This window comes from Taudactylus pleione, unplaced genomic scaffold (assembly GCF_031769625.1).
Source record: "Taudactylus pleione unplaced genomic scaffold, aTauple2 ptg000214l, whole genome shotgun sequence".
Classification (NCBI taxonomy): domain Eukaryota; kingdom Metazoa; phylum Chordata; class Amphibia; order Anura; family Myobatrachidae; genus Taudactylus; species Taudactylus pleione.
Window position 1 is genome coordinate 12852440 of NW_028284616.1, and position 19527 is coordinate 12871966.

The 19527-nt window shown below is 45.1% G+C and overlaps 1 protein-coding gene across 1 annotated transcript; it reads left to right on the forward strand.

Annotated features, from left to right (window-relative positions):
- The first annotated feature begins 6217 nt into the window (after window positions 1-6217).
- INSL3 (insulin like 3) lies at window positions 6218-11090 on the forward strand. Its single transcript, XM_088478549.1, has 2 exons — window positions 6218-6567; window positions 10545-11090. Exons 1-2 carry the CDS (start codon window positions 6372-6374, stop codon window positions 10814-10816), a joined length of 468 nt encoding a protein of 155 aa, XP_088334675.1. The 5' UTR covers window positions 6218-6371; the 3' UTR covers window positions 10817-11090.
- Window positions 11091-19527: the final 8437 nt, after the last annotated feature.

Below are 19527 nucleotides of genomic sequence, written 5' to 3' on the forward strand. Positions count from 1 at the left end.
CTCACCCTTTCCTCTGTGTGTGCCAGTGTCTCTCCCCTTCCTCTGTTTGTGCCTATGTCTATACCCTTCCTCTGTGTGTGCCAGTGTCTCTCCCCTTCTTCTGTCTGTGCCAGTGTCTCTTCCCTTCCTCTGTATGTACCCTTTTCTCCTCTGTGTGTGCCAGTGTCTCTCCTCTTCCTCTGTCTGTACCTGTGTCTCCCCCTTTCCTCTGTATGTGCCCCATTCTCACCCCTTCCTCTTTGTGTGCCAGTGTCTCTCCCCTTCCTCTGTCTGTGCCTGTGTCTCTCCCCTTCCTCTGTCTGTATCTATGTCTCTCCCTTTCCTCTGTATGTGCCCTATTCTCACCCCTTCCTCTTTGTGTGCCAGTGTCTCTCCCCTTCCTCTGTCTGTGTCTATGTCTCTCCCTTTCCTCTGTGTGTGCCAGTGTCTCTCCCCTTCCTCTGCCTGTGTCTATTTGTCTCCCTTTCCTCTGTGTGTGCCAGTGTCTCTCCCCTTCCTCTGCCTGTGTCTATGTCTCTCCCCTTCCTCTGTGTGTGCCTGTGTCTCTCCCCTTCCTCTGTGTGTGCCTGTGTCTCTCCCCTTCCTCTGTCTGTGTCTATGTCTCTCCCCTTCCTCTGTGTGTGTCTATGTCTCTCCCCTTCCTCTGTGTGTGCCTGTGTCTCTCCCCTTCCTCTGTCTGTGTTTATGTCTCTCCCCTTCCTCTTTGTGTGCCTGGGTTTCTCCCCTTCCTCTGTCTGTGTCTATGTTTCTCCCCTTCCTCTGTGTGTGCCTGTGTCTCTCCCCTTCCTCTATGTGTGCCTGTGTCTCTCCCCTTCCTCTGTCTGTGCCTGTGTCTCTCCCCTTCCTCTGTCTGTGCCAGTGTCTCTTGCCTTCCTCTGTATGTGCCCTTTTCTCACCCCTTCCTCTGTGTGTGCCAGTGTCTTTCTCCTTCCTCTGTCTGTGTCTATGTCTCTCCCCTTCCTCTGTATGTGCCTTTAAAGATGCACTAAGACTTGGAGAGTGATAAAGTGGAGAGTAATAAAGTACCAACTAATCAGCTCCTAACTGTCAGTTTAAAGGCGGGGTCTATGTACTAATGCTGAATACAGACTGGCAGATATATTTGCTGATCAATTGATCGGCCAATATATCTTGTGTGCGTCGGCCAGTGTGTACCAGTGGTATGTCTGTGAACGACATTGTTCAAGGACATATTGCATCAGCTGTGCTGCACAGCCAATGCTCAATATATCTGCAGACATATTGGGGCATTGTGCTGTGTGTATGTGTGTTCAGACAACCACCCACACACTTGCAGCAGAGGCCGTGGGGAGGGGGGGCGTGACACGCCCCCCGGCCAGCAGGACCCGCGGCCAGATGACAGATGATGCATATCTGGCTCACCACCAGGGCACCTAGGATCGGAAGGTATTGGCTGTTACTAAAAGTACAACAGCAGAACAAAGACAAGCACCAGGACTTACCTGCGCAGCCCAACTCGGCACCGGAAATTACCAAACGAGTAGTAGGCGACAGCAGCAGTGCCACACTTAACTTGCCTCAGCAGACTGAAGACTGGCATTGGGACACACCCGCACCTGCGAGTGTGACACGGCACCCGTCAGCACCAACTAGCCACAGGCAACTACAACAGCGCCACACTTACCGGTAAGTGGGATCCAGGAGGAGCGGGACGCCGCTTCCAGCCCTGGACCACCAGTGGACTTTGCTATACATCCTAAGACATTGACTGTTTAAAGCACTACACCTAATACATTGATAAGGAGAACAAGGGGAAGAACTGAGGGCCTGATTCAGAGATGTACACTAATGCGATCGCAACTGCGTCTCCGTACGCAACCTACTTAAACATTGGTACCATCGAAGAACATCGGTGGCCATTTTACCCTTGCGCAGGTTTGACCACACGCAGGCCAGGTTTCTCTTCTGCCATGCAGAGCTGTGTATGCAATTGTAGTGGCTAATTTATGCATGTCCACGTAACAGCGTTCAAACGGCCAGGCAAGCCTGCATTTCACATATTACCCCCTGTCTCCACCCCAAAACAGTCACTTCCTGTCAATCAATCTGCAATGGGCCTCTGTGGTCTGTGAGAACGCACAGCGGACACACTGCTGCCTTCGCGCATGTTCACTGCGATGCATACGCATGCGCAGTGGCAAATAATCGCTCAATATGCATGCAAATTGCAGTTGCGGTTATCACTGAATCAGGCCCTGAGCTCCCACCTGAGGTTGACCTAGTGAACACCACAGACCTGTATCCCATCATATTAGGTTTCCCTAAACAGAGGGGATACATTACAGCCCCAACCACTGGTTATAGTGGTAGTGACACCTGGGATATTGAAAGAAACAGTGATCATTATCTGTTTATTCCAAATAAACAATTGCATCGTACTGCATTGTACTAGTGTATGCCCAGTATTATGGTAAACTACCCCTCCGAACCCTTTTTGCAGTGCTGCCTCAACTTTTTATCATACATTGTTCTAAGGCTGGACACCTCCAGAGACAGCTGCGCATCACCCTCATCCTCCCTCTTTATCTCTCTCTGAGGCATAGTACTTAGACCCTTGTGTCTGAAAAATTACAGGAGCTGATTGGTTGGTACTTTATAACTCTACACTTTATCTCTCTCCAAGGATTAGTGCATCTCCCCCTTTGTCTCTCCCCTTCCTCTGTGTGTGCCAGTGTCTCTCCCCTTCCTCTGTCTGTGCCGTTGTCCACCACGTCTAAGCTCCGGAGCTTGGTGCATATGTGGTAAGTGGCCAAATCTCTGCAAACATCATTTCTTGAGGTTTGACCACAAAATATGCATTAATGCAACCAGCCCCTATTGTTTTAGCACAGCGCATGCTTCGGTGCCGAGAACACACATCTACAGGTGACTCCGAGTCATATGCATCTTATTCGCATCTCCACCTATGACTGAATGAGTGTAACTGGGCGCCAATGGGGCCTTCGCACTTAAGTTGAGTGAAGGTATGTCGTGGGCTCTGTGGAGTTGTGCATATGCAGGTATCTCTCAGATCTCTTGCACCAGGTATAGGGCTGGTGCAAATGTGCGCTGATAATGATGATGGCTGTGAGGAACCTCCCTTAGGTGGGATGGTGGCTACTCTCTAAGGGATTTAAATTCACTTGGGCAGATCAGAATATATCACAGCTGAGCACCATAGATGTTCACATAGCACAGGGTAAATAGCAAAGGTAGTATGTACCCGGTAAATAGCACAGGTAGCATGTACCCGCCAGCTGTTTCTTGCAATCAGCATCCCCAAATAACAATCTCAGTGTTCTCCTGCATATTACTGCTACCATTTAGCTAGACAGTTGTGACGGTAGTATGCGAGCGAACAACCAGAATAACCTGTAAGGAGAGAGACACAGACAAGGTGGTAAAAATGAAACTGGTGACTTTAATGTCACTAAAAACTGGAAACAGAAATAGTAACATAAAGTTCTAAACAGAAGAGACAGCTGAATGCAGGTGGTGTGGCTGAACGCCGGTGAGGTGGTAAGAAAGCAAATGATATGGCTGCGCAGCCTGCGGAATAGTCAGAGACCATAGGTGTGGCTACTGAGCTGTGGATGCGGCTAGTGAGCCGATAATGTAGCTGGTAAGCTGATGTTTCGGCGGTTGCTCCGATGATGCGGCAAATGAGCTGGTGATGCGGCTAGGGAGCCAGTGATATAGCCAGTAACCTGATGGTGCAGTGATTGTGCCGATGATGCGGCTACTGAGCAGATAATGTAGCTGGTAAACTGATGTTGTGGTGGTTGCACCGATGATGCAGCAGATGAGCTGGTGATGCAGCTAGGGAGCTAGTGATGTAGCCAGTAACCTGATGGTGCGCCGATTGCGCCGATAGTGTGCCTAGTGAGCCGGTAATATAGCTGGTGATGTGGCGATTGTGCTGATGATGTGGCTAATGAGCCGATGATGCGGCTAGAGAGCAGGTAATATAGCTTGTAAGCTGACGGTGCAGCTAGTGAGACGATTATATAGCTCGTAAGCAGATGGTGTGGCAATTGCGCCAATGATTCAGCTAATGAGCCGATGATGCAGCTAGGGAGCCAGGGATGTAGCTATTAAGCTGATGGTGCTGTGATTGCACCGATGTTGTGGCTTGGGATCCGGTAACGCAGGAACATGATGACAAGCCAGTGGACTCAGACATAGCAGGTACATAAGCTAAAGGCAGCAGGGTGGAGAGTACTGCAGGTGGAGTAAATGGTTCAGCAAACTAAAGATGCAAGTAGTAACAATCCAACAGGGCTGAGTACTGGCAGGACAAGGATACTCTCACAGTGGTACTGGAAACAACAGCAACTGAGGAAACTCTCGATAGTCAGACAGTTCAGACAGTAAAACCAGCACTGACTGCAGGGCTGGCTGTACAGGGCTCCATACATCTGCGATGGATTGCCGCAATCCTGCGGTGCTGCAACCTGGCATCGAAGGATCGCAGAAATCCAATATGTTGGATTTCACCGATATGACAATCACAACCAAAAAATGATCATGATTGTCAAATCGGAGAAATTTAACATGTGAAATTGCAGCGATCCTGCGACGGATCGCTGAACATCGATGGTCCCCATCGATCCATCGCAGATGTATGGGGACCTTTACTTAAAGGAAGCAAGGCCCAATTAGAACCAATACCTGGAGATGAATTCCTAATCATCGGCATGTGTGTACCTGCTCTGCAGAAAGACAGTTGGTTAATTAGTGAGCACATGATGTGAGCACACAGACAGGCAGGAATGACAGGCTAAGCTGTACACAAACAGAGCAGTATATGAAGCCGTATCCAGTAGCAACAAAAAACTGGGACCTGCTACCACGATGATCCGCTACCTGCGGATCCTAACAACAGTTCTGTTTTCCCCAGCCTGGGATACTGGCTCACACAGACCATGTCCTGGTTGAGTTTCCTTATGTTCTTAGTATTGCAAGTGACAAGAGCATTACCTCTTAGATCAGATCAACAGAACTCTCTCTGGTCAATCCCAAGGGACATCTTCTTATACAGTACACCCATAATATAGCCTCAGGCTGCATGGTGGGATCGGATGATATCCTTTCTAGACAATATATGAGTAAATTTAAGTTGATAAACTTGGTTAACTTGTTTTAGCAGAACTGATGACAGAACTTGGAATGTCTATTGATAGAGACTAGCATCACTTCCTGTGGAGAGGAATGAAAAGAGGTGCGGCCACAAGATGCATGCAATTTGGCCTATGGGCAAATATCTGCATATAGGGTCTGATTCAGCAAGGATCACTATTCTGCTTATATGCACGCAGCGCAGTTGCTAATATCAGCAGTGATATGTAAATGTTTGCATTTGCATTGCGATCGCAGCCTAACACAAGGACGCCCACTTCCCCTCACTCACATCTGTACACTTCTGCAACACAGTGAAACAATCGGTAACATCGGACCCATACGCACAGTTAAGGCAGGTCAGACCTCATTCAGGAATTGCTTACTTCAGCGCACGCTATGAGACCTCAGGCTGCGTAAGATATCACAGTGGATAATTTATGGACGCCCCTGCAACGCCGCCCCAATGCACTGGCACGCCTGCGTTCGCCCGATCACCAGCCCCGTCACCACCCACAAATGGCACTTCCTGTCAATCACTCTGCCATGTGTCTGCGTATCCTCGCAGTCCCGTTCGCAATAGCTTGTTTGCGCAGGCGCACTGTGAGGCATATAAGCAACTGCGTTCCTGGCTGAATCAGGCCCTTACAGTTATGCAGTGTGAGTGCAACTGCAGCTGATTTGTGTGCAACTTGAATTTGGCCCCTATATGATTGGACTTTGGTTACAGATTAGGACAATTTCTTATTTAATAATGTTAAATTATACTCCCATTTCTAATTAACACAATTTGATGTTTCTGGTATACATTTTTGTTTTCTCACTGGATAAAATAGCACTAGTAATTGATATACTCTATAGTATAATATACATAGTATATATAATATAGTATAATATAATATACATGTATACTATAATATAGAAGCATGTTTGGAGTCATGACAGTTGATGTAAGGATGCATTTTGGCCTATATTAGGTAACAGGCTCATATGCCCACCGCCTTCATAGTGGTGAGACTAGAGGGGTTTATTCCATCTTTTTACAACAAAAATAAAAAGTTGCCACCTATTTGCAGCTGTTAGCCCTGAGGTTGTCCTTGCCTTTTCTGTGTGTCCTTTTACAAGGTTATTATTTCTCAGAATTTCATTTTCTTATGGACCTTGAATAGATAATGATTCATGTGTAATTTATAAGGCGGTGACCAGTCCACTAGTCACTACAACAGGCCAGACACAACATCATTCCAAAAGCCATGTGTCTCCGGTTCTACCTATGCGGCCTGTTGCTTGCTTTTATCATTCCAAGTTGGTGCCAGGCAATGGAGGTCTCAGATGTTGGGATCAGGCTGTGTGGACGAGATTTCATTCGGACAGTTGTCATGTCATGTGGAGGATCCCGGTGGAAGAGGTACTCACCAGAGCCTGGCCAGGAGAGAGTTAATCCTTATAGTAAGTGTTCAGGATACTGATGATTACTGTGTGCAGCAACTTAATCAGATCACTGTCTTACTAAATGAAATTAAATAGACTGCCAGTATGTCTACTGAGGAAATTGCTGAGGAACATCTTGTTTTTTGCAGACCATGAAATCTTATTTATTTATTTTTTTTTTAATTGTTTATAATATATACAGTACAATGATAAATAGCTATATACATGTATGATAAGTTTTTATGTGTTCTGGTTTAGGGAAAATAAATATACATTATATTTCTCTTGTAAAAGGTCCTGCAATTATATTATTGTAGGCAGACTGATCTGTCATAAAACAATGAAAAGATTGGCTATGATAAGAAATAGTAAAGCTTGGTTCTTGCATGTCGTAAGTGTGCAAGGCTGTGTGCATAGTACATCACTAAAATCACATTAGCTTGTTGGGGCCAGGTAACCTGAATTTATTGTTGAGGTTTACGTACATCTGTTTATAGTGCTAGCAGGTGAGGGCTATCCTATAGACCTACATGGCTCATATGTACTGATGGAATGATGTTTAGTAATACAATATACAGAGTGCAGCATTTATAAAATGTTACTGTTCGAACGAAAAAAAACACACTCTGCATTTAGAGTGTGTTCCAAGGCGCTGTCAGATTAATACATTTTATCAGGTATTAAAATGTTACATACACATACATAATATACAATAAATGCAATACAGTAAAAACTATGACCATAACCTCCCTAATGGATCTCTGAATCCAGAAAAAAAGGCAAATGTCTAATGCCCTGATTGGGACAAGCTTCTAATGTGTTAAAACGCTTGTATTTATTAAAAATCTTATAAAGTATAATAGTTTTTTTTATTGCCATCATACAGTACACGTAATTTATTTATAGCATATTAAAGGGGCAGTTCAATGATACACAACTGCCTTTATGATACTGACCTGAAAAAAGTAGGCTTTAAGGTACCCATACATCTGCGACAGAATGTTGTGATCCTGCAACCCAGCATAGCAGAATCACTGAAATCTAACATGTTGGATTTCACAGATATGCCGATCACGATCAAAAAATGATCATGATTGGCAGATCGGTGAAATTTAACATGTAGAATTTCACCGATCCTGTAACGGATCACAGAACATCGATGGCCGCTGGCCGTCATTTCCAACCGGCGGATCCGATCGCAGGTTCGCTCAATTCCCCTTCAGATGTATGGGGGCCTTTACTAATTGCTTTGCCAGGCAAGTCTGTACAGGTGTGAGATGATTGCTATAAGAAAAAAAAACACTAAATAAAAGGTTTATGTAAATAAATTAAAGCTTTCTTACAAAAAAATTGTTGCGGTCAATATATATATGTTAGGGGTCATTCCAATTAGGGGCCTGATTCAGAGATGGACAGATTTGCACAGCCGCACACAAGTGGCTGTGCAATTCCATCTATTTAAAATGCAAATGCAGAAAGCTCTTTGCTGCATCTGCACGATCGCAGCCTGGGATCACCATTGGAACACCATCGGCCGCGATTTTTGTCCCTTCGGCCCAGGCTGCGCTATCTGAAACTAACCGCTGCCTGACCAGGCAGTCTGCGTGCACCCACACAAACCCTGGCCTAGTCAGTCCCGGAAAACAGGGGCGACACACCCCGTTTCCGGGAACATAGCCCAGGAGTGTCCCCGCTCCGCCTTCTAAATGCTGCAACCTGTAAGGCTCTGTTAGCAAACTCGCAGATGAAGGGCTGCACATACGCAGTACACCTCCTGTGCATGCACAGTCCTCCCACCATTGGAGATGTGCGCTAACCATTGGGTTAGCGCACATCTCTGAATCAGGCCCTATGTGTGAGGGGGGAAAATTTCAGTTGGAAAGCACGGCAATTCGCCCCCCTCGCGGCCTGATCTCACCCCTGACTGACACATTTAGGCTTGCGGACCTATGGGGCTGCAAACAGAAATGTGCGAGTCCAGAGGTAGCGTAAGTGTAGCATACAGCTACAGGGTTGAGAACATCGCTCCTAATTGGGTTGACCCCATAGAATATCCACCATTCCCCTCACAGAAAATAGCATTTATATTCTATAGAGTGGTATGATATTTAACTAAGCATTTTCAAAAGATTGATACTTAAAAAATATATATTTATTTAATAATGTGCTCATCATCTGATGATGCCTTTCTGAGATGGTGCTAACCTGACAGATATGGCACAGTAAAAATATAAGTAACTGTGCCATACTTACCTACTTTTGAAAAAGCATTTCAGGGAGATTGCAAAAGCAACATCTATGAGCGCAGCAGTAAAGTGGACGTGTACGGCTATATCTGAGAGTCTTGCCATAAAATTGACTTACATCCCAATGTAAATGAGCCCCAAAGCAGTTAGTAAGATCTACTTGTTGATGAAAACATACTGATACTTTTCAGGAAATCAGGGGCATTTCTAGAGAGGAGGGGGCCCTTGTGTAGTCTCCGACAAGGGCCCCCCCTCTCTGTCCGGCGGCCAGCAGCACACTGAGCTGTGCGGGACCAGCGCCGGAGTTATAGACTCTGGGCACTAGAGTGCACCCAGAGTCTATAGAGTATGTGCAGGTCACCAGGAAAATGGACGCGGCGAACATTTTCCCTGTACTGCGCATGTGCAAACTACGGGAAACTGGCCACGGTGGCCATTTTCCAGTAGTTTTTAGAGCGCCGGATCCCTGCTCCGACGTGGAACTCCAGAGAGGTAGTATATTGTGGGTGATGGGTGTGCAGTGTGAGGCACCCTGCACCCATTATAGATACGCCCCTGCAAGAAATGCATGTAGTCATAGGGATCGCTGTGCCTTATAACCAATGCAGGGAAATTATACTAATGACCACAATTAAATGTATATGCAGGTTGAGTCTCCCATATCTAAAATGCTTGGGACCAGGGGTATTTTGGATAACGAAGTATTCCGTATTTTGGAATAATTGCACACCATAATGAAATATCTTATACACACAGAATGCATTTATGTGTTATATACACCTTATACACACAGCCTGCAGGTAATTTTATACAATATTTTCAATAATTTTGTGGCTCAGGCAAAGTTTGTGTACAGAAATGAAATTCATTTATGTTTCATATACACCTTATACACAGCCTGAAGGTAATGTTATACAATATTTGTAATAATTTGTGGCGTAGACAAAGTTTGTGTACATTGAACCATCAAAATTCAAAGGTTTCTTTATCTCAGTCATGCTAAAATAATTCAATTTTTCAGAATATTTGGATATGGGAGACTCAACCTGTATTTCTGATTTTTGTTTATGTAACAGCTTCATAATGAGTGTAAGGTGCAATCAGGGAGATTGCTAGACTAATTTTTTGATCGCGATCATCATTTCATGTTGGATTTCTGCGATCCTGCGATGCCGGGTTGCAGGATCGCGGCAAACCGTTGCTGATGGGGCCCTTTACACCCTCTGGATCAGAAGAGATCACTAATGGGTGTAACGGGACACACTGCATTTTGTCTGTTTCCCCCAATTCCAATGAAAAGTCACAAGAAAGGCATTGTGTCAGCAGCCCCAGCATATCCAGTGAATATCCAGTGAATGGAGTATTGATGGGAGTAACGCTACCTATTTTTCATTATAACTCATCAGATTATTCTTTAGTAATATGGAGCATGCACATTTTGTTGAATTTAGGTTTTCTACATATACTGTATACATATAAGGGCTTCTTTAATAAAATTGTGCAACTGGAATACAAATGTTTTAACCCAAATCTTTCAATGAAAGGTTAGTGTTTATGACTCTGACTTTAGTAGACTGGTGACGTGGCCTATAGTATATCTTTGCTCTTTGTGCTATTATTAATCATTAATCACACAAGAAAAACAGTAGATACTGTATCTAGCTATAAGAAAATTGTTGGATTAGAAGGGATTTACTAGAGAATGGTTCTGCTGCCCACTTTTTAACACTCATATTGCTCTTATTGTAGGAGATTTCCTGGACTGGCTTAATAGAGTTTCGTTGGAAGACCCTGATCGTCTGAATGCACTGTACTCAGAAAGACATGGAGCTCCGAATCCCCCTTACACTTCTCTTCAGAAGAATGATCCCACTATGGAACAGTTGCAGGGTGCCCTGTATGATCCACTAGTGGGTGAGGAACAGCAAGGTGTCAGCCTGCGGATGAAGAGAAGTACAGGGCCAGCTTTATCCTGCTGCCAAAGAGGCTGCACCAAGACTGAGCTTATGAAGTTCTGTTAATCATGTCAAATGCTATATAATCTCATCTCTGAGCACATCATGCACTGTAATCCCACAATATGTAGATAGCACTCTCTTCATAGTTTCCATAATAGAACGCTTCTATAATCACACATTCCAAACACAAAACTGCAATTTATCCTTGAAGTACTGTAGATGGAGGAGTAAGGTATGATAAACTGCAGAGAGAAATGTGCCCCTTGATCATTTATTGCCATAATTGTTGTACAGCAGATTCATTAATGACTAATCACAAAGGATTATGTATTTCATATTGGATCTTGCCTTCTATACATAGATATGCTATGTAGTTCTTCACTGTCAGATAGTGCCTACTATTATGATTATCACTACTTAAGGAGTACTGTACAATGTACAAGAGATCCATAGACATAATGGGGCTGATTCTGAGTCACAGGTAAAAGCGCACACAGCAGCGTCTATTGGCGATTGCCCATCTGCGGGTTTATGCAAATAACCTGCAAACTCCTTCCCTTGTGCACATCTGTGCTGGCGAATGTGCAAGGACTGAGAAGACCACTTTTAGCGTCCGTGCACGCTGTAATACCGATTGGTACGTCCTTATATGCCACCATTGGTTGCACCCTCGAAAATTTCACCAGACCTATGGCAGGGGCAGCTTCTCCATCTGACCATGGTCTCCTATGCTTGCGACACTCCCTTAACACCCTCCCTGAACAGTACATTATTGCATGCATTTCTAGCCACCTCCCAGTCATTACCCAGGAATGTCTATCATTTTACTGCCACCTTTCAGTAACCGTCTGTCCCCACGGCAACAGCACCTTTGTGTGTACCCTCTGTGTAACGCATGCGGCATAGGGGTTTTCAGATATTTTTGCACAAGCGCAGTTGCAAATAATCGCTCAAATCATCACTCAGCTATGTGGACGTCGCAATTGCATGCACCTCTGAATCAGGGCCAACATTTCAAATTTCAAAAGTAACTCATACAAACAGTGGGGAGGGTCCTGCTTGTGAGACATTATAATATAAATATACTACATTAAAAGGGTCCAATTTACTTTTAATATCTATCTACTACTGTAGGTGACAATAACCTAAAGAGCAAACATTGCCATTGCTTTACTAGTAGCCTTCTCACATTGAAGTTATTTTTGAACATATCTACTTGTATACAAGAGAACGCAGAATATCCTTCCATATTCCTTTCAGACTCTAGCACCTATTCCCTATAGACAACAAACTTTGGCAGGCAACAGTCAGCTTTGCGTCACTTTAAAACCATCTCATAAATAGGTAAATGTTTAGTACTGCAGACAAGTTGAACATTTAAAATACTGGTAATCAATTGCAATGAAGCAAAACAAAGAAAAAGGACAGCACGGATTCCATAATTTTTCTCTAAATTGGATTTATTTATCTGTGAATGCACTAACTTCCCATATGTAATAATCAATTTAGCATCTGTAATAAACTATTGTACTGGGATTCTGTTTTTTTTGTAATGTATTTCTAGTGGTTATATTTAGTATATTAGAAGACCTATTTTAAAGTACGATATGTGACACAATGTCGACAGTTTTGCTTCAGGCACATTTACTAAATGCCTTTGTGGAATGTTTTACTAAATACATTAGAATGTTTCCTGTATGCTCTGGGATTTACAGTTATACAGACAATCTATTACTTAATGACATCAATCTTGTTGAATACACTGTATGATTGAAGACAATGTTAATCTAATCCCCAGTTAAATATCAGACTCAACTCAAATGCCACACAAAAGGTTCACATTGCATGTATGGTATAAATACCTTTCATTGGCTTAAAAAATAAGGTCACTCTGATGTAACTGTTTTAGAACTAGTTGTTTGTATAAGGTGTCCCTCTTTCAGTTCAATTTACAAAGTTGTGCAACAGGAAATGCCTTAAGCTGGGTACACACTAGGTTGACGGCTGACCTATCTGACAATAAGTCAGTGTATATACCAATCGTCTGGCCGAAGTGCCGAGCTTCACAGCTCAACTGGACGGGCATTTAAAAAATGCCCGCCCAGTTGAGCTGTCAATCACTGCCGGGTCCCTGCAGCATGTGTACGTGCGATCGGTGTGTCGCACGTACACACCAGCAGAAGACCATCTGCTGTGCGCATATGTACGAGCAGATCCCTCCGCCACCTCCTCACTACCTCCCCGGCAGCTGTGCGCATATGTGACCTCGGGGAGGAGGTAAGTAACACAGCCACATCTGTAGCTGCGATACTAACCGAGGGAACAGCTGCTTTTTGGATGAATTGCTCCAGTGTAATCTATTCCCCGCTGCAAGTTAGTATCCCTCATAGCGAGTTCAATACTTCATTATTGGAGGCCATTTTATCTACAGTATATTTTATGGGGGGAGGGGCACATGTTTACAGAAAAGGGACAAACTAGTTTTAAAAAAAACACTTATGCATGTAACATTCATACTGTATACAAGGTAATTGTGCAACAAGGTGAGTTTTTAATATTTCTACATTTGAATCACAAAAATAAATTAAATAAAAATATTAAGACATAATTATCCTGATAATAGTAATATATAAGCTAATATAATAAATGAATACATAAAAACAATTAATAGTGGTAGATTCACTGCCGTTGCTCTGTATAAATAACATTACTTTCTCACCTATTGTAGACTGCTCATGATCAGAACAAATCCGTTCCCTTCCCATAAGGCACCTGGGGGTATAGCAACCAATCAGATTATACCTATTTAACTAGCACCTTCTAGAAGATAATAGCTAGAATCTGATTGGTTGCTATGGTCAACATCTCCACTTCTAAAAACTCACACTTTATTAAATATACCCTCTTGCATGAATTTTGTGTTTCGTCTGATGCTCACAAGTGCATTTATTTATTAAATCTGCTCATTCTATTTACTTATTTATTATATATTGTCAGTGGCGTAAGTTCATCCCAGATGCCCGGAGGCAAGTTATAATTTGGTGCCCCCCCCCCTAAAATAGGTGCATATCTATCTATCTATCTATCTATCTATCTATCTATCTATCTATCTATCTCATGTCTATCAATCTCATATCTATCTAGGGTCTATTTACTAAGCAGTGTTAGGAGACAGAGTGAAAAGTGATAAGGTACCAGGCAAGCAGGTCCCAACTGTCATTTTTCAAACACAGCCTGTAACATGGCAGTTAGGAGCTGATTGGCTGGCACCTTATCACTTTTCACTCTGTCTCATAACACTGCTTAGTAAATAGACCCCTATATATAATATCTATCTAAGGGGTCTATTTACCAAGCAGTGTTAGTAGACAGAGTGAAAAGTGATAAGAAAGTGATAAGGTGCCAGCCAATCAGCTCCCAACTGTCATTTTTGAAACACAGCCTGTGAGATGACAGTTGGGAGCTTACTGGCTGGCACCTGGTAACCTTGGCATTCAGAGAAAACAAGGGGGGCGGGGTGAGAGTCGCACAGGATTGGCACTGAGTACTATACTGGACCAAGACAGGTAGATATCATGTTTGCTATTGCTTAGACCAACTTAAATTAATTATTAACCACACTGTGGATCGGTGATGGGGGATGCACACGTTCCCCCTCCTCTCTAAAGATGCCCCTGCTGAGAGTGGTAGGCCCATGTCCTTTAACGGGTGATTTCTGTGTCACCTTGCTTGCAGACGTTGGAGCATCTTCAAATAGCTTTGTGGTCACAAGGTGTAGATCTTGTTCTCTTTTTGTCATATCCTTTAAAAACGAAGACCCAGATGATGAATCAATTGCCAGTATGTCCGGTTGGACTTGCTCTGAGTTCACCCCCTGTAATAACAGAAAATCACACCTCAAGATGAGTGGATAAGGCAGCTTAGGAGCTATCGCCACCATACTATCTGGCCATTGGCCCAATGTGCTGGCTTCAATGGGATCAGAGAACCCGAAACTAAAGTGAGTTCACTACCGGTATAGACCTATTCCCTAGTCACCGGCCAGAGCTGAATTAAGGCTTTGGGGGGCCTGGGGCACTTAAGACTGGGGGGCCCTAAAGAGCATCATTTAGGACATAGGAATCATGTTCTTGTGTGCAAGCCTTTGGTGCACACATAAAAAGGGGGCATGGCCACACATTACACCCCCAACTCATGTCATACTGGAGGTGTGTAAATCACTTCCTCAGCCTCAGCAGGTGATAGTGTTCCCTCCCTACCTTTCCCCCCAAAATGCCGGACAGTCCCGCTTCCGGGTTTATGACACAGGAGTCTTACTGCACATGGGCGGCCATGGGGGACACTGGGAGGGATCCTATTCAGTGTCGGACTGGCCCGCAGGAAAGGTGGGGAAATCCCTGGTGGGCCCCACTGCCTGGAAGACCCGCCCACTACCTTAGGGGGAAGGGCCACCAAGTCACTGTTGCCCCCGGAATGTTTCCTAAAGTAGATTGCCCTGTGCACTGCAGTAGAAGCCATTTAACCTGGCAGTCTGTGTCTTGGCTGATGATATCTGCTGTAGTGTAACCTGATGCCTCCACCCACCCCAGCACTCCCAGGATCAGCTCCTCCTCCCCAGCCAGCGGAACCTACCAAACTCGAATGGAGACCTGATATCACAGCGCATGGGCTGGAGACAGTTACATAAAGACCAGCAGAGGACCACAGTGTGGGTGGCCAGGGAAGCAGCTTGGTGATGGTGAATATTGGGGAGCGACATCAACCCTGCCTAGCTTTCCCTTTTTTGACAAGCTTCATCTGGCCTGAGTGACCCCATCCCTTCCAGGCACCTCATACCCCTCCGAGTCCTGGAGCCTGGACTGCCCTGATGTATACATGCCGCTTCATGCGGTCCAAGAGACCCCATCCCCTCCAGGCACCTCATTCCCCACAGTGTCCTAGTGCCTGGGCTCCCCCTGATGTATACATGCCATATACAATGCACATATTAAATACTATAAATGCATTAAATAATACATACACTACACTGTCTCTCCCTGTAATTATGCACACATTACATACTACATACATCCATACTAGTTATTACTAGTAGTAGTTACTGATATTAGTTTTTTTCAAACTGTAATAAACCTTTGTTACATTCTGGAACTTACAATGTGCCAAGATTTGAACAATTGTATTAATGCAACCTACAATGTATTATTATTAGCATTCTTTTTTTTAAACTGTACCGATCACCTTCTAAAAGGCAGCCATTTTGTGGGCCAGCTCAGTATTCATTAAAATGCAAAATTTAGGTCCGCTAGGAAAGAGCACCTGTTGCTAAGAGGTGGGCGGTGGATGAGTATCAGCTGTCTTGTGGAATAAACAAATTAATGGGTGGGGACGGGATGCTGATGCTCAGGATTCTGACGGTCAAAATCCTGGTCAATATCCTGACAGAGTTAGGATACTGACACTTCTTACGCAATATCCACAGCAGTAGTGCCCCTTATGCAGTGCCCCCAGTAGTGGTAGTGCCCCTTATGCAGTGCCCACAGTAGTGGTGCCCCTTATGCAATGCCCCTAGTAGTGGTAGTGCCCCTTGTGCCGTGCCCCCAGTAGTGGTAGTGCCCCTTATGCAGTGCATCCAGTAGTGGTGGTGTCCCTTATGCAGTGCCCCCAGTAGTGGCCCCTTATGCAGTGCCCCCAGTTGTGGCAGTTTCCCTTATGCAGTGCTCACAGTTGTAGTACCCCTTTTTTCAGAGCCCACAGTAGTGCTGCCCTTTATGCAGTGCCCCAGTAGTGGCCCCTTATGCAGTGCTCCCAGTAGTGGTAGTGCCCCTTATGCAGTGCCCACAGTTGTAGTGCCCTTTTTTCAGTAGTGCTGCCCTTTATGCAGTGCCCCCAGGAGTGGTGCCCCTTATGCAGTGCCCCCTATGCAATGCCCCCATTAGTAGTGCCCCCAGTAGTCATGCCCCATTAGTAATGCCCCCAGTAGTAATGCCCCCTGTGGTAGTGCCCCCATGAGTAATGCTCCAGTAGTAATTCCCCTTATAGTAGTGCCACCTGTATAAATGACCCCACTAGTAATGTCTCCAGTAGTAGAGCCCCCCGAGTAATGCCCCCAGTAGTAGTGCCCCCTAAGTAATGCCCACAATAGTAATGCCCCCTGAGTATTGCACCCAGTAGTAGTGCCCCCAATAGTAATGCCCCCTGAGTATTGCCACAGTAGTGCCCCCGATAATGAAGCCACTTGCACACACAAAAAAACAACTAATACTTACCTTAAGCCAAGTTCCCGCTGCCTGTCCAGTCCACTGGCTGCTCCTCTGTACTATGGGAGAAACATCATGACGTCTCTCCCATAGTGCACTGCGGGAGCCGGAAGCCGTGAGCTCCAACCTCCGGCTCCGGCTGCCATTATGGGGAGGGGGCCGGGCTCCTGCTGGTAACAAAATCTCAGCAGGTGCCCGGAAAATAAAGCCTCCCTGCGGCGCCGGGGTTAGGTAGGTCGGCGGAGGCGAAACTGGTTCCATCTCCCATTCTTGCCCACTTTAACCCTGGTAGGTGTGGGGGCTTTTAATGTGTGGGGGCCCAGGGCCAACAGCCCCTGTCACCCCTCCCCCAGTTAATCTGGCCCTGTCCGGTGCAGCCTGCACCCCCGTCAACCCTCTAGGGCCATCAGTCATAACAGACTATGGCCCTGATTCAGAGCCGGACGCTCTGACAGAGCGCTCGCTCTGAATCAGGGCGTCTTTTTTTATGGAGCGGCCTCCTAGCTGCTCGCATTGCTGTGGGTTGCCACCCACAGCTAATGCGAGAGGCCAGGATGATGGTCGCGATGGTCAAGACCATCGCGACCATCGTGCTTGCGACGAGACCCTTGTGGTAGAGTCTCGTGGCCGCAAGCCCCAGAGAGCTTTCAGCTCTAACAGAGCCGAAAACTCTCCCACTGACATCACTTGGGATGTCAGTGGGGCCGCCCCCAAACGGTAGGCGTTCTCATGGGAATGCCTCCGTCTGGGCAGCCACCCCCCCTGCCTGCCCACCAAAGGGGGCGTGCCTGTCACTCAACATCGACAGCACGCCCCCTTTGGTGCGAGACCTGGAGCAACGGATTGCCCGTCACTATCCGGGTCTCACGCATGCGCACGACGGAGCCGGCTCCGTCATGAATGGCCCACCATCGACCCGGTTGTGAGCGCACTGCGCTTGCGACCGGGTCTGAATCAGGCCCTATATTACAAAAAGAGTTAGAAAACCCAGAGAAGGTGGCTCTAATGCCAAGACCTCCCTTATCCTGTCATCAATAAAAACAGCAGCCCCCTCATTTGATTCTGTAGGTTGTCTATTTTTCAAGATGGTATGCCTTTTTGAGCTACCATATTATTCCTACATATTTATACATTTCATTCAAACACATAAAGAAAGAAAAAAATATATAAATAATTTTCAAGTGCAGATTTTATTATGGAATCTTATGTGTAGAATCTGGATTTTTGCTGTTATAGAAAGGTGAACTAATGCCAAGAATTTCTACACACATTTTTTTTTACAAGTTAAATAACAAGCACTTTCTTCTTCTTTGTTCATAGGGGATGGAGAGGGATAGCATGGGGTGTGTGTGGTGGAGTGATCCAGGCACCAAACAATTAAGCTTTAGTTCCCAGGATGCCCCGGTCCTCCTCAACATATAACCCGCCCCCAGCCATTTTTTCGTTTGGTGCTGAATAGGATCAGTCACACCTTTTGTAACAGGGGGACTGCTTTACTACCTCTGGCAGTGCCGCAACACCAGTAAGCGGTCTGGTGATTTCGGCGAGCTCCAGTGGGGCTTGGCTTACCGCTCCACTGGGGACCCAGGCCTGCAGCCGGGCAAACAGTGAAGAACAGGTAAGGTGATTTCCCGCTTGAGGGGAATCGCATGTTGTGCAGTCCTTACTTCCGGCGGTGGAGACTCACCAGAAGACGCTGCAGTTGGGCGACTGGTTCATCCGCTCCTCCACTAGACCACCGGGATAGTTAAAAGCCGGCATCGGGGACCATATAGAGGCCAGCGGCACACGGCGGTTGATACAGCAGCGGGGAGGTAGATTCTCCCCCCGGCAGCCGCTCCCCCAGCCCAAAGCGCGATCCCTCACAAGAGTTTTCCCGCTTCGGGGCTGCTCCTCTTACTCAGCCTCCTCCTATATGACAGACAAAACAAATACATTTCAGGAGCATATACAATGAAATTATTAGAAATATATAAAATTACTCTGCAATTTAATTATAAAAATTAGTAATAATTTTCTGCTGCTCCTACAGAGTAGATCTGTGGTACTCTAGGTATATAGACAAGAACTGTTATTTTGCAATAACAAGGAGCGCATAAAGATATCAAGATATCAAACAGTTTTTAATATATAAAATATATCCATAAACACATCCATAAAAATAAAATAACAAATTGCACAGTATATATTAATACACATTTAGAGACATAATATTTGTATCTTCAGAAATAATGAATAGAAAATGTGCTAATTTAAGAATGAACTCCGTCTAGTAAAAGCCCAATATTAGGGGCAGCCAATTAGTATCCTTTTAGACAAAATAATGTTCAATTACCTTTGAAAGAATCGTCTTATCCTTCTCTCCAGAGAAAATAGATAATTTTGCCAGCTATGTTAAGACTCCACTTTCCTTATATTTAGTGTCCTTACGTTAATCCAAGTAAGCAGCCCATAAATAGCAAAAGGTGTAAAAGTCATAGGTCTCATAGGAGAATTATCACAAACTCCTAATTTAAC